This window comes from Leptidea sinapis, chromosome 4 (assembly GCF_905404315.1).
Source record: "Leptidea sinapis chromosome 4, ilLepSina1.1, whole genome shotgun sequence".
Lineage (NCBI taxonomy): Eukaryota > Metazoa > Arthropoda > Insecta > Lepidoptera > Pieridae > Leptidea > Leptidea sinapis.
In genome coordinates, this window is record NC_066268.1 from 15,023,800 (window position 1) to 15,037,204 (window position 13,405).

The 13,405-nt window shown below is 36.0% G+C and overlaps 1 protein-coding gene and 2 non-coding genes across 4 annotated transcripts in view; 2 read left to right on the forward strand and 1 right to left on the reverse strand.

Moving 5' to 3' along the window:
* The window catches only part of LOC126979877 (leucine-rich repeat and calponin homology domain-containing protein), a 92,902-nt gene that overhangs the window by 18,372 nt on the left and 61,125 nt on the right, over positions 1-13,405 (reverse strand). For both annotated transcript variants that reach the window (XM_050829443.1, XM_050829442.1), the window contains exons 3-7: positions 10,533-10,686; positions 7,714-7,792; positions 6,747-6,883; positions 5,063-5,297; positions 1,971-2,109 (exon numbers count right to left, since the gene is read on the reverse strand). In XM_050829443.1, coding sequence (XP_050685400.1) covers positions 1,971-2,109; positions 5,063-5,297; positions 6,747-6,883; positions 7,714-7,792; positions 10,533-10,686 — 744 coding nt within the window. The remainder of the gene's footprint in view (positions 1-1,970; positions 2,110-5,062; positions 5,298-6,746; positions 6,884-7,713; positions 7,793-10,532; positions 10,687-13,405) is intronic.
* Trnak-uuu (transfer RNA lysine (anticodon UUU)) lies at positions 2,911-2,983 on the forward strand. The gene has a single exon. It is a non-coding gene; the product is annotated as a tRNA-Lys (tRNA).
* Positions 3,974-4,046, forward strand: Trnak-uuu (transfer RNA lysine (anticodon UUU)). Its single transcript has one exon. It is a non-coding gene; the product is annotated as a tRNA-Lys (tRNA).

Sequence of the window (13,405 nt, forward strand, 5' to 3'; positions counted from 1 at the left end):
AACAATCTCAGGATGCCTGAAGCCTAAAAATGGAGTCGACAAAGTTAAGTAATGTATAATCATCATCATTTGAATATTTTCCCCAGATAATATTGTTGCGTGATGTATTGATTTCAATACCTTCTTATGAGAGCCTACTACATACGGGACAAATAATGATGATAGATGATCACAGCAGCCGGCCTATACTATCTTGTTAGGTACACCAGAGGAATCCCAAGTTCGCTGCCGAACTTATTAAAGATCCGAATTCACGAAAATATTATGAACTCGAAAACCGAGAACAAATGAGTCAACGGTACCTACTTCCTATTGCGACACCGACGCTTCAAAAACTACATCCCAGATGTCAAAAAGACGTATGGCACTCGGGGACTGCCGCGGTAAAGCTATTGCATAGCATTTTTATTTATTTATTATTTTATTTATGCAGTATTTTTTTTTTGATAAAATTAATTTAAAAAAAAGCAAACGGGAAGTGAGTAAATTTTAACTTGCAAGATTTGATTACAGACAGATAACGGGACAGGTGAAATTTAATAAAAATGCTTGTCATAATAATTAAAATTAAAAAACGTGATAAGAAAAATAAAGAAATTAAAAAAAATCAAGACGTACCCCAGGCTCGAACCTGAGACCTTCTGCACAAAAAGACATAGAAATATCTATATAGATCTAGTAAGTAAGTGTTAGGTTATTTTCGTTACGGAATTTCTGGATTCGGTCTCCACGCTCAAGGACGCGATAGAAGCTATGCAATAGCTTAAAAAATTAAAACAGTCGAACATCAGACTCTTTGCATAGGTACCGTGGGGTGGATTAGTACAAAAAATTCACGACAAAAAATACATGAAGATGTTATTAACTTCTAAGCCCACGTATAACTCGTTAAAAACTACTACATATAACTCGTTTTGCAGGTGTACTTTGTACACAGTTGTTACGCAGCTGACCATAACATTGCACGTGCCTCCACTTTATGAGAAGGAGATGACAATACCAATGACGTAATCAAACTAGTTTACCTCTGTGTCCGTGACGTTACCGAAATAAAAATAAATTAATAAGCTACTGTATATCATGTTATAATACCCTGGAAAACAAAACCAATTTATAAAACTACCTCTAGTACACCACAATATACTAAAACTGTTAGTAAATATACTTTTTGATATACTATACACTATTATGAATATAATATACTATACAAGCATGAAAACCCAACTATTTGAAATAAGTTTCTAACAATTTGAATAAAAACAAACAAACATGATTATAATAATAATATCTACAATATAATAATTTCAATTGTAAATTCAATCATTAACACACATGTCTTAGATTATTATTGATAGGTCCTTCCGCGCGCGCACCGACTAAGTACAGCCGGCGTACTAACAATACTACGCCGAAATCAGCGTACCAGTGATAGATTAAGTCTTGAATTTTTTTAGCAACTAATCTACAAAATTAGCGAGCCGATAGTTTTATAAAATTGTAGTGATAATCCGGGTTTAAATGCCAGATTAACGATGTAAAAAACGATTAAAAATAGTACAAGAAATAAGAAAGACACGCATATAAGATTTACGCTTTATAATAATTTTTCTGCATTCACGAAGCTATTAGGTAGCCTGGCATCTAGACCCATCAATAATATAAGACCTACATATTGATATTCATGTAAAATACTAATTGACTATTTACAAAACAATAGTTAATCTGCTGTTAGATGACGTAACGTTTTTGGTGCACGAAAATATTCGTGAAGGTCGCGGCTGCCAGTTAAATAAATGCAGTACTTACAAATATTGCAATGTGATAATTAAGATATTTTTCGCACAAAACTAAAACGTTCTACGATTGTTTACACAAGCATTAAGCTTAGGTGACGAAAAATATCCCAATAATTTTCCTACTAACTAAGAACAGTGTTAGAAACAGGTTTTTTTAATAATGTTGTAACTTACCCAGTGAGTATTGGTGTGAGAGGCGCTAGGGGAGACTCACTAGAGAGTGACTGCGCACGGGACAAGGCAGTCCCAGGCGATAGAGTAGATGGAGTACTGGGTGTGGATCTACCCGAACCTCCCCCGGCTTCACCGACACCTGAAATTAAAACAATAAATTAAATTCACATCATAAATTTTAGCATAGCTTGTATCGCGGGCCTTGAGCGTAGAGACCGAATCCAGAAATTCCGTAACGAAAATAACCTAACAGTTACTTACTAGATCTATATACTCGTAGATATGTATTTCGCCACGGTCATTACAGTTGCCGTGGAACAGCGGTTACACATATGCTTTTTGTGCAAAAGGTCCCAGGTTCTGGGGTACGTCTTGATTTTTTTTTAATTTCTTTATTTTTTTTTATTACGTTTTTTTAATTTTAATTATTATGACAAGCATTTTTATTTAGTTTCACCTGTCCCGTTGTCTGTCTGTAATCAAATCTTGCAAGTAAAATATTACTCACTTCCCGTTTGCCTTTTTTTTAAATTAATTTTATCATATAAAATAATAAAATAATTATAATTGCATAAGTTGATACAAAATGCTATGAAATAGCTTTACCGCGGCAGTCCCCGAGTGCCATTTATTTGTTTATTTACTAATAATCCAATAGTTTTAAATAACATTACAATAGACATACAAATATATTCGCAATACAAATCATTACATACGACAATTCATACAATGAGCGGGCGCGGGGTACTTACTTAATTTATATGGCGTAACACTTCTTCATACACCATAAGTAAAATTTCAGTGTCAGTTAGTAAGTAAAACGTGTATTTATCACAAAATTACACAAAAAGATGTACTTACAGACAGAGAATACTAATTTAAATAACATAGATATAGTTAAAAGTATATGCTAATGTCCTATTTCAGCTATTACCTCACAGCCCGGATAGCTCAGTCGGTAGAGCATTGGACTTTTAATCCAAGGGTCCAGGGTTCAAGTCCCTGTTCGGGCGAACATTTTTTTTTGTTTTTAACTAATTCAAAATTAATTTATTGTATATTTTTTTTGGTTGTAACTGTTACATCCTGGGATGAACATAAATAACATACTTGAGTGAAGACATAATATTGTACTTATATATGTACATAAATTTATACTTGTGTAACTACATATGATGTGTACAAAATTATTATATTTTATCATAAACTCCCAAGTGATATAAAAATATTACCAATTAAAAAATTTAAATGTTTCGTAAAAAATAAATTAACATCTAAGGCCTATTAGTAGTATTCAGAATCATATGACATCAAAAAGAATTCTAAAGTAATCAATTTTGACTTATTTTGACTTTTTTTAACCACTTTTTTGTTTTGTTTTTATAACATAGATATAAAGCAAAAGTCAAATTTTTTTTATTGACATCAAATCAAGAGATTGCTCGTCAACAGCAATCACCAAAAATACAATTCAAATGCATGCTAATTAGACAAAAGTTTAAACATAATATATATTTAAAAAATAATGCAATCCAGTAAAACAATACAAGGCTGAGCCATAAAATTCATAAAAAATAATAACTATTCAATTACACATTTTAATATCGTTTACGTAATCTTCAATACTGTATTAAGCCTTCGACATAAGCCTGCGTTTAATAAAATATTTAAATTTATTTATTGATAATTCAGATATATTTTTTGATAACTTATTGTAAAATTTAATACCATTGCATGCAAAAGAATTGTTGATTTTACAGAGCCCAGTATTGTGCCTTGAGGTACACCCATTGAGACCAAAGAACCAGAGGATTGCTTTCCATTTACATTAACGAATTGGATTCTTCCTTGTAAATATGATTCTAATAGTTTAAGCGAGACGCCTCGTACTCCGTAATAAAAATTAAAATTAATTTTACATTCTGGTACACTTTGCTTCTTTATGGCAACAGCGTTATAGTTAAAAGTATATCCTTATATCTTATTTCAGAATTTACCTCACAGCCCGGATAGCTCAGTCGGTAGAGCATTGGACTTTTAATCCAAGGGTCCAGGGTTCAAGTCCCTGTTCGGGCGAATATTTTTTTTGTTTTTTCAACATTAATTTATTGTATATTTTTATTATTTATAATATTTTTTTGATTTGTAACTGTTACATGCTGTTATGAGCATAAATAACATAAGTTTGAGTGAATATAGTGATAATATTGTATACGTACATAAATTGTTACTTATGTTCGTATACAATATTATAATATTTTATAATAACCTCCCAAATTATAAAAAATATTAGTAATAAAAAAAAAATGTATCGTAAAAATAAATTATCATCTAAGGCCCTATTATAATGTGAAAGATTATTTGAATGATAAAAATAGTTTGGACTAATGTTTCTAAATTTATTGTTATTAAATATTGTTATACTCATTTGAATGCAATTTTTTCTAAGTAACTCTTGTACTTCATACTGACTTCCACTAAATAAGTTATAAAGTTCTACAGCGAATAAAGTTTGTTTTTAATAAGAATTAATATTTTAATTTAATATATTATAATGTATAGGTAAAATTAACCACTATTTTATAAAATAAAGGATGCGGAGTATAGAATGGATACCCGGAAACGTATTGGTAGAAAACAATATAGAATTTTTGATTTTAGAGATTTTGGCACTCACAAATTTAGTATTCCTCCAGCAGGTTTCCAAACCTCGTCCAATTTCAAAAAGGCAGAATCGTATACATTAAATTGTTCAGTATTTTTTTTTAATGATAATAAGGGACGAGACGAGCAGGACAGGAGCTGATGGTAATTGATACGCCCTGCCCATTACAATGCAGTGCCGCTCAGGGTCTTGAAAAACCCAAAAATTCCGAGCGGCACTAAAATTGCGCTCGTCACCTTGAGACAGGATTCTTATTTGCCTAGTAATTTCACTAGCTACGGCGCCCTTCAGACCGAAACACAAAAATGCCTACACATTACTGCTTCACGGTAGAAGTAGGCGCCGTTGTGGTACCCATAATCCAGCCGGCATCCTGTGCAAAGGAGCACTGGTGAAAATTAGTTAAAAAAAATTGTACAGATCTTACCATCATTCGACCACCGTTTCTCCACACCATCGGTGCTGTAGCCGCTATCGACGACGTGGCGTGGCTTGTGCCTCAGACAGTCGATCGTGGCGTTACCGGTGAGGGGCGCGTGGCTCGGCGAGTTGAACGATGTGTGTTTTGTCGAGCGACGCGTGTCGTCCACACGCTTGTGCGAATCTTTGTTCGCCATGTTCTCTAAGTACTTGTAGATGTGCACACGCCCGCGCATGCATGTCTGGAAACAATATACAATATTGACGACCCATATAGCCGAATGGTTAGTTACTCTGACTACTAAGCTATAGAGGTCCCGGATTCTAATTATGGGAGGTGCAATCATTGTATAATGAATATAGATTATTATTTCCGAGTCATGGATGTTTATATGTATTTACGTGTGTTTAAGTAAGTATACTGTATTAAATATATCGTTGTCTTGTACCCATAGTACAGGCCTAGTTTGGGACAAGATAATTTGTGTAAAAGTGTGTCAATATTATTATAATATGTCAATATTATATACCATTTGAACAACTTGTTATGTTTTTAAAGTGAAAACTGAACACATATCACTTTAAAAACAAATTGTTAATATTTTCAAGAGCGACATCTCAAGTCAATTTCCTAATATGCAAATATTGGGGTTGAGCAGGTTATCAACTGTAAAGTAAATCCTGTAGATGAAGCCACAACCTGAGAGTTGAACAAAGCATACAAGATTTTATAACGTCATATACGCCACTCGTACGGTTTCCTCAGTTGAAAAGAGCGCTCGCACGGAACGCGAGAGATCGCGGGTTCGAGACCCGCATCGTTCATAAAATTTTAGACTGAGAATATACACATGCATTTTATTTATCAATGTGTGCGTTAGCTAGTGGGTCATTATAGGCCAAGAGTGTCTGACTGCCTACGACATTTCAAAGTGAACCGACAAGCATGATATTAATCTGGTGGTTAGTGCGACCTGCCCATTATACTGCAGTGCCGCGAAGGCTTGATTGAACCCAATTTCTCAGCGCTTCAACTGCTCTCGTCACTTTAAGACGAAATGTTAAGTCTCACTAGGCCAGTAATTCCATTACCTGCGACACCATTCACAATACCCCCTTGCATTGTTCTGCGGAAGGGACAGGTGCCGCTGTGATATCCACCTAGCTGGCATTTTGTGTTAAGAAGCCTCCCCCTGGTATAAATTCCTCTTAAAATTCCATACAAATTCACACACCAGATTTTTCATGATGATGAAATTTCATTCGTTTTTTTATGACAATAAGGGACGAGACGAGCAGGAAGTTCAGCTGATTGTAATTGATACGCCCTGCCCATTACAATGCAGTGCCGATCAGGATTCTTGAAAACTCGAAAAATTCTGAGCAGCACTTCACCTTGAGACATAAGATGTTAAGTCTCATTGGCCCAATAATTTCATTAGCTTAGGCGCCCTTTAGACTCAAACACAACAATGCATTTACACATTACTGCTTCACGGCAGAAATAGGCGCCGTTGTGGCGTATAATATAGACGGCATTCTATTCAAAGAAGCTCCCGCTGGTAATTGCCCTTAGTTGCCTCTTACGACACCCTTGCGCCTAGGACTGCCCTATTATTTTTAGGTCCCGGGGAAGCACAGGGCATTCTCCAGACAAGACCAAGCCAGCTACATGAAGAATATAGACTCACAGTGGTCGGCGGTGAGACCAGTGGGTTATTGTCCAGGTTCAGTGTGATGATCGTGTTCATGTTCCGCAGTTCCAGCGGCAACGACGATATGCAGTTACAGCTAACGTCCAAATGCTCCAGCCGCAGGTATGTGATCTCTGTAAAAAGATATTTATTTTCTTAAAATTGATTCCATTAGAATTCTTTTTGATGTAATTTCTAATATACTAGAAACTACTACCGCTTCGGAAACAAATGGAGAAGAAGCGGCGCAAGAAACTCTCCCAGCATTCTTCTTTTGCGCTCTTTTTAAAAAAAATGTACAATATTGTACTGTCATTGCTATTGCTATAAATAATCATAATCTAGTCCCAGGCTGTCCGATCACTTAGATATTCAGCTGTGGAGTAATATTTGCATTTACGACAGAGCCATTTTTTTTATAAAACATTTAAATTTATTTATAGATAATGCCTGAACAGTGGCTGGGACTTTATTATAGAAGTGTATATATTTACCCTTAAAGCTATTATGTACATTACTAGAATTAGTAACAAGCAATTTTCTATCAAAATGTAAAGTATGCAATGGCTGTAAATTACGTACGCGCTGAAGAGCTCTGATGATTCCACAAGGCGTCTCAATACTTTATCTATGATCGAGGGTTTCATTGTCTCTGTCTTAATAATTGTGCATGAAAGAGACAATAGTACCACTTATCATGGATTAAGTGTCGACATTCGCCTTCCTGAATACGGACCCAACAAATAGAAACATCTCAAAACTACGGAGGCAATTATTACATAATTAAGTAACTTTATGCAATGTCTAAATTATTATTAATTTGATGTGATCATTTCATAGTAAATTAATAAACTGTGTTCGTACAAATTGGTAGTTAATGAAGCAAAATTTAAATCTCTTAAAGCTACTTGCATGAAACTTATAGTAGTCAAAAAGAAAGTATACAAAACAAATGTGTACTCACGCAATGGCAGCAAACCCAGCTGATTATTGCTAAGGTTTAGGGCACGAAGACCGGTGCAGTCGCCTAGGGTCATCGGCACCTGAAATAATAGATAATAATGTATAAAGAATATTTTCACCGATAAAGCTCTATACACACGTAGACATAAAACTAAAAACAATTAAGTACATAATATCTAACACAGGCTATATATGCTTAACTTGGGGCAAGATAATTTGTGTGAAAAGTGTGGCAATATTATTATTATTATTATCTAGTCAGCCAGTCATGAGTGTGATACATTACTTTGCCATGTTAGTTATAACATAATATATTTTAATTTGAGTTTAGTTTATTTTATTATCTATATATATAAAGATGAATTGCTGTTCGTTAGTCTCGCTAAAACTCGAGAACGGCTGGACCGATTTGGCAAATTTAGGTCTTGAATTATTTGTGGAAGTCCAGAGAAGGTTTAAAATGTGAATAAATTGGAAAATGCTGCTAAATTAAATAAAAACAACAAATTTGTTTTTCCTTTGATGTGTCCATACATAATTTCTATGAGAGAATTTATTGACGCACGGTTTGACAGTTCTGATGTGAAACAATTTCATTACAACAGCAGGGTGCATATTTTACGAAGTAATTTTTGATGTTATGATATATTATTGACAAATTCATATAAAAACATTATTTTTCATTATATTTTATTTATTATGTACAGAAAAACGTCTGTCGGGTCAGCTAGTATTATATATATGTATATATATACCACGTACTGCAAAACTGTGGAATGAGCTTCCTTGTGCGGTGTTTCCGGGACGACACGACATGGGTACCTTCAAAAAAGGCGCGTACACCTTCCTTAAAGGCCGGCAACGCTCCTGTGATTCCTCTGGTGTTGCAAGAGATTGTGGGCGGCGGTGATCACTTAATAACAGGTGACCCGTACGCTCGTTTGTCCTCCTATTCCATAAAAAAAAAATTACTAATCTCAGATTTAGATTTTTGTTACATTTAGTTGTAATTATTTGTTTCCCTAACTATCCTTAAAACAATTCTCAATTTACTTTAAAATAATTTTTGAGTATTTTTTTCTCTGATTTTAGTTTTTAACTCACTTTTACATTTATAAAGTAATGATAATCGGAATTAGCATGCAGTGTTTACCTTTAAATGATTTTGCACACCCTGTGCATGTAATTTAAATAGTTAATAGTTTAACACTTTAACAGCCGACCGTTATAAAGGCGGCTTTCCCTGGTACGCCGGCGTTTTTTGCCGATATTCTATGACTCATAAAATAAAAACTATCTGTGATATGTCTATTATTCTTTTTTTATATGTACTATTGTTCTTTATATTTTTAGGGATGAAATAAAAAACATTTGTAATAAAAAATAATATTTATGAAAAAAAATTAAGAAAAGAGGTCTAAAATCGAAAAAAAAAAAACTCCAACATAAACAATCTTACATACTTGAGCTAATTATGTAACGTAATTTTTTTTTGTGTGGAATATTTTGAAGCAGGGATAGTAGCACAGGGGAACATTGCAGTCTGGGCAGTAATAAATGGTCTCTTTGCGCCCCCTTTTTCCGGTTTCTTTTTTTAAAATGTCGGCACACACTTTGCAAACTCGTGCGACTTTATCTTTCTTTTCCGAGCTTGGAATCCTCTCCATGAAGTGCCTGCCGACGAGCCTCGTGCTAGTCCCGACAGCATGTGGACCACGGGAGGGTCCTGCTTCAGCATCTGATGCAGTTTCCACCAGCTGTTCACCACAGTCCATCAGAAACTGCGAGAATCGCAGGCGGCGTCGTTGTTCTCTGGATTTTCTGGCGGCTGCTCCGCTGCTTGGTATGACCATCCATTACCTTCATCCATTTCCCTGATAGAAGTTGTTGCATGTCTGCCGCCGCGACAGCGGGTGGTCGAGCGCGCTCCTGACCGAACGCGTCCGCCGCGCGATCTCGTTCTGCCACGAAGTGTAGGTCTCGAGCGACCCCGGCTCCGTCCCTGGTCTGGTTCAGATACGTTTTCTGACATGTCAGCATCATCATTTACTTCATCTTGGACCGATACCACCTCTTGTAAGTCTTGAATTACCTCTGGAGAGAGAAAACACTAATAAAAATCTATACGTCGCAAAAAGGGTATATTTGATTAAAAATACAATAATAAAATACAATAATTTACCTTCAATTTGAATTTCCGGGTCTTCCTCAATGTCTGAGTCAACATCATTTACCAAAGCATCAAGAATTTCTTTAGAATCGAGCCGGTAACTGCGCCGAGCGGAAGCCATTTCGCGCCAAAATGCAAGGACGTACTCTCACGTTAGTGGCGTGGGCGCACTGGCGACGCGCCGTGAAAGATCGCTTGTCCTGTCTCCACCCCGCACCTCCCGTCGGTGAATCATACATGTGTGCGTAGATAAAGAGTCATTCTACACCGGGGTTACACGCCATTCACGCACCGGGCACGTGGTATTTAAACAGACGATAGGAAAGTCAAAGCCGTACGGAGTACGTGATCGGCGTACCGAGTTGATCGACACTGCCCGTACACAGTACGTGATCGGCTGTTAAAGTGTTAAGAAATATTTTTATGTAAAACTGAGCTAGGTGTAAGCTTAGCATAATCTTTTATTTCATTTTTATAGTCATTTGGCATTATGCTGAGACTGAGCTAAGATAGCCCAATGCAAATGTTAAGTTCGCGTTTTAACAGACTCATCGGAGTATTATACGTAAGTAAAGTCTGAGCAAACCTTATGTAAGCTCTATAGATCTCAGCCTAAACTGCTCGAACGGGCTTCCGAAAAATAATTTTACCTGAGTGAGCCTGTTGTTGGATGCATCCAGCTCCGCCAGGGTTGTCATCTTGCCGATCTCCTTCGGCAGACACATCAGTAGGTTATCAGGCACCAGAAGAACTTGCAGCGGCATCTGGCATACCTCCCGCGGTAGCTCTGTCAGCTGGTTGGAACTGTAAAGAAGGTTGTACAATCATTGCTGGTAGTATGTTTAAGCTATCACGAAATTAAGACAACCGTAAGGTACCGATTATATTTCGCTCATCTAAACTATTTAAAAAAAAATATATTTTGTTTCACTTTGTACTTATATTTCAATTCGAAGCAAATCAACGAAAGTACCTGAGTAAAACAAAATAGTTCAAATATATAAATGTCCGCATTGGGCTCTTGAAAAAAGCTGTAGGTATTCTGTTAACGAACACAGGGCTGCCTTACATGTAGACCTAGACAGTATAATACCTTAAGTATGATAAAAGAATCGCCAAAGTGATGGTAAAAAAGAGCATTCTATTAATGTTCACAAACTTAACCCAAAATGTGCTATCTGTCCATTCATTTATAGAGAATACTAGCTGAGCCAGCAAATATTGTATTGCCATATAAAGTAATAAAAAAACTTCAATAATTAAAATTTTTAGGGTATAGAAAATAGATGACGACCGATTCTCAGACCGGTAGGTCTGAATATATCGTACATACAATTTCTGGTACTACAATAATAATTATATTCGATTGCCATTTTGCAACTCTATTGCGTATGTGTGGATGGAATAGAATAATATTAAAATCGCGATATAAAAATGGGTGCTGATCGTAGATGGATGAAAATTTGAAATTTACGTATTTTTTAATGCTGAATCATAATAAATAAAAAAAAATTACCAAAAAAAACAAAACAAAAATTTTTAGGAGTGGGTGACCCTTATCATTTAGGGGTATGAAAATAGATGTTGGCTGATTCTACATACCCGACCTACCCGATATACACCCAAATTTTCAAACATATTGGTTTAGCCGTTTCGGAGGAGTTTGGTAACAAACACCGGGACACGAGAATATATAATAATTATCATACACATAATATAATAAAATAATAACATTTACACCTGTATGTTATCCAATTGCTCGACTCCTAAACCTAATAGAGAAAGTAAATAATCATAGGAGCTATGTAAATGTTTGATGTTTCCTTGAGAAAATTTCCAAGATAGGTACTCAGCTGCGAAATTCCTCAGAAAAAAGTACTCATAATAGAATGCCAATTAACATATCAGCAGATACTCAACACAAGATAAGTAGCATCTTCGAGAGTGTTGCCGCATCATCTAACAACATCAATGCACTCTATCCACTCATCAAGATCTATTAATAGCAGACTCTAGTTATATCGTTCGTATACCTAAGGCTCTTTTCACATCTCTCAGTTTTTCACTTTTCATTGCACAATACTGATTTCTACTAGGCTACATTGAACTCAACGTTTGTATTTTAACGCGTTAAAAACAGTGTTAAATGTGTTACGAATTATCGCGGCGATTCGAGTGTTTAACAACGAATGCCATCGTTTAGCATAATATGGCGTCTAAAAATTATCACTATGGTTGGTGGCTATACGTATACATAAAATATCAATTAGCGTATTAGCTTTTCGTCGCCCCGGATCAACGGCTTGGCGCCGTGCAGGACTAGCTCTATACCATTTATACCATTTACACTGTTTACGCACGGATCTCGGTAATCAAAGTACAAAACTGAGTGCCTACAGTAAGTGTACACAGTGGCGAATATCTGGTCTGGTATGGTATAATCGGACAAATTTCCGTAACTCAACGACTGCGCGCCTATTTTGCGTGTGTGGGGATATATTTGTTATTCCTGCCACCCCATTTCCTCCAGAAACCTTAGCAACCTCCTCTCCTTCCTAAAGAATTCTGGGAGTGTGTTTGGGGTGCCAAGATGTTGAGCCCGGTAAGTTGCTACACCTCGACAACGCCGAAGTACATAAGTAGCAATTTCCACTGCCACCATGCAGGCTCTGCGCAGAGTGCTGTCAGTTATGCCCCTATTAAATAGTTGTTTATTATAAGGACCGTGCCCGGTTTGGGCAGCCGTTATCTGACTAAGTTGGATTCTATTGAGCTTAATAAGGCGATTTTCCATACTGGCATCAATGTCGGGGAGTGTCTCCCGTGGCGAATATCTGATAGGGTATACAGTTTGATTTTTACTCCGGTACGAATGAACCTGAAGATTTAAATTTTAAACTAACAAAATCAACACATCAACCAATACCAACGTCCTTGTCCTAAGACATTCTGCGGCATGCCACTTTGGTGTCAGCGGTCAAAAAGTAATTCCACTCTCGTCGCGTCGTGATGCGCTCATGTGAACGAGCCTTTACGACCTCGAGCTGTGTATAAATCGTTCCGCGCTCAGACTAAACTCTGCTTTTATAACGCAATGGTATTACCACGAATGTAAGCAAATATGTTTTCTAATACTCGGTGCACGGCCTGTTCATATTTCGTGTTATTGTTTATGGTACGTTTAAATTTAACTGAAATCATGTGTTTTTTGTATTTCGCTCGGTATCGCAAGACTTTTACAACCAGATCTCCATTTACTTCACAATTGGCTAAGAAATAAATAGATTAAACTTTATACATAATATTCAAATTTGAATAGAGAGAGCCAGCCAATTAACGCTGTAGGAAGTGTTAAAACTTTAGAAAAATAAATAATTGGTCGTGATAGATGACCATCTGAAATGCTCAGAACCAATGCTTTACCTAAACAGAGATAGTGAGAGTGGTTTCATCGAGATGATGAAAATATAATTCGTTTGATGAAAGGTGTAATGAGCACAGAAAATATTTTTTTTAAATCGAA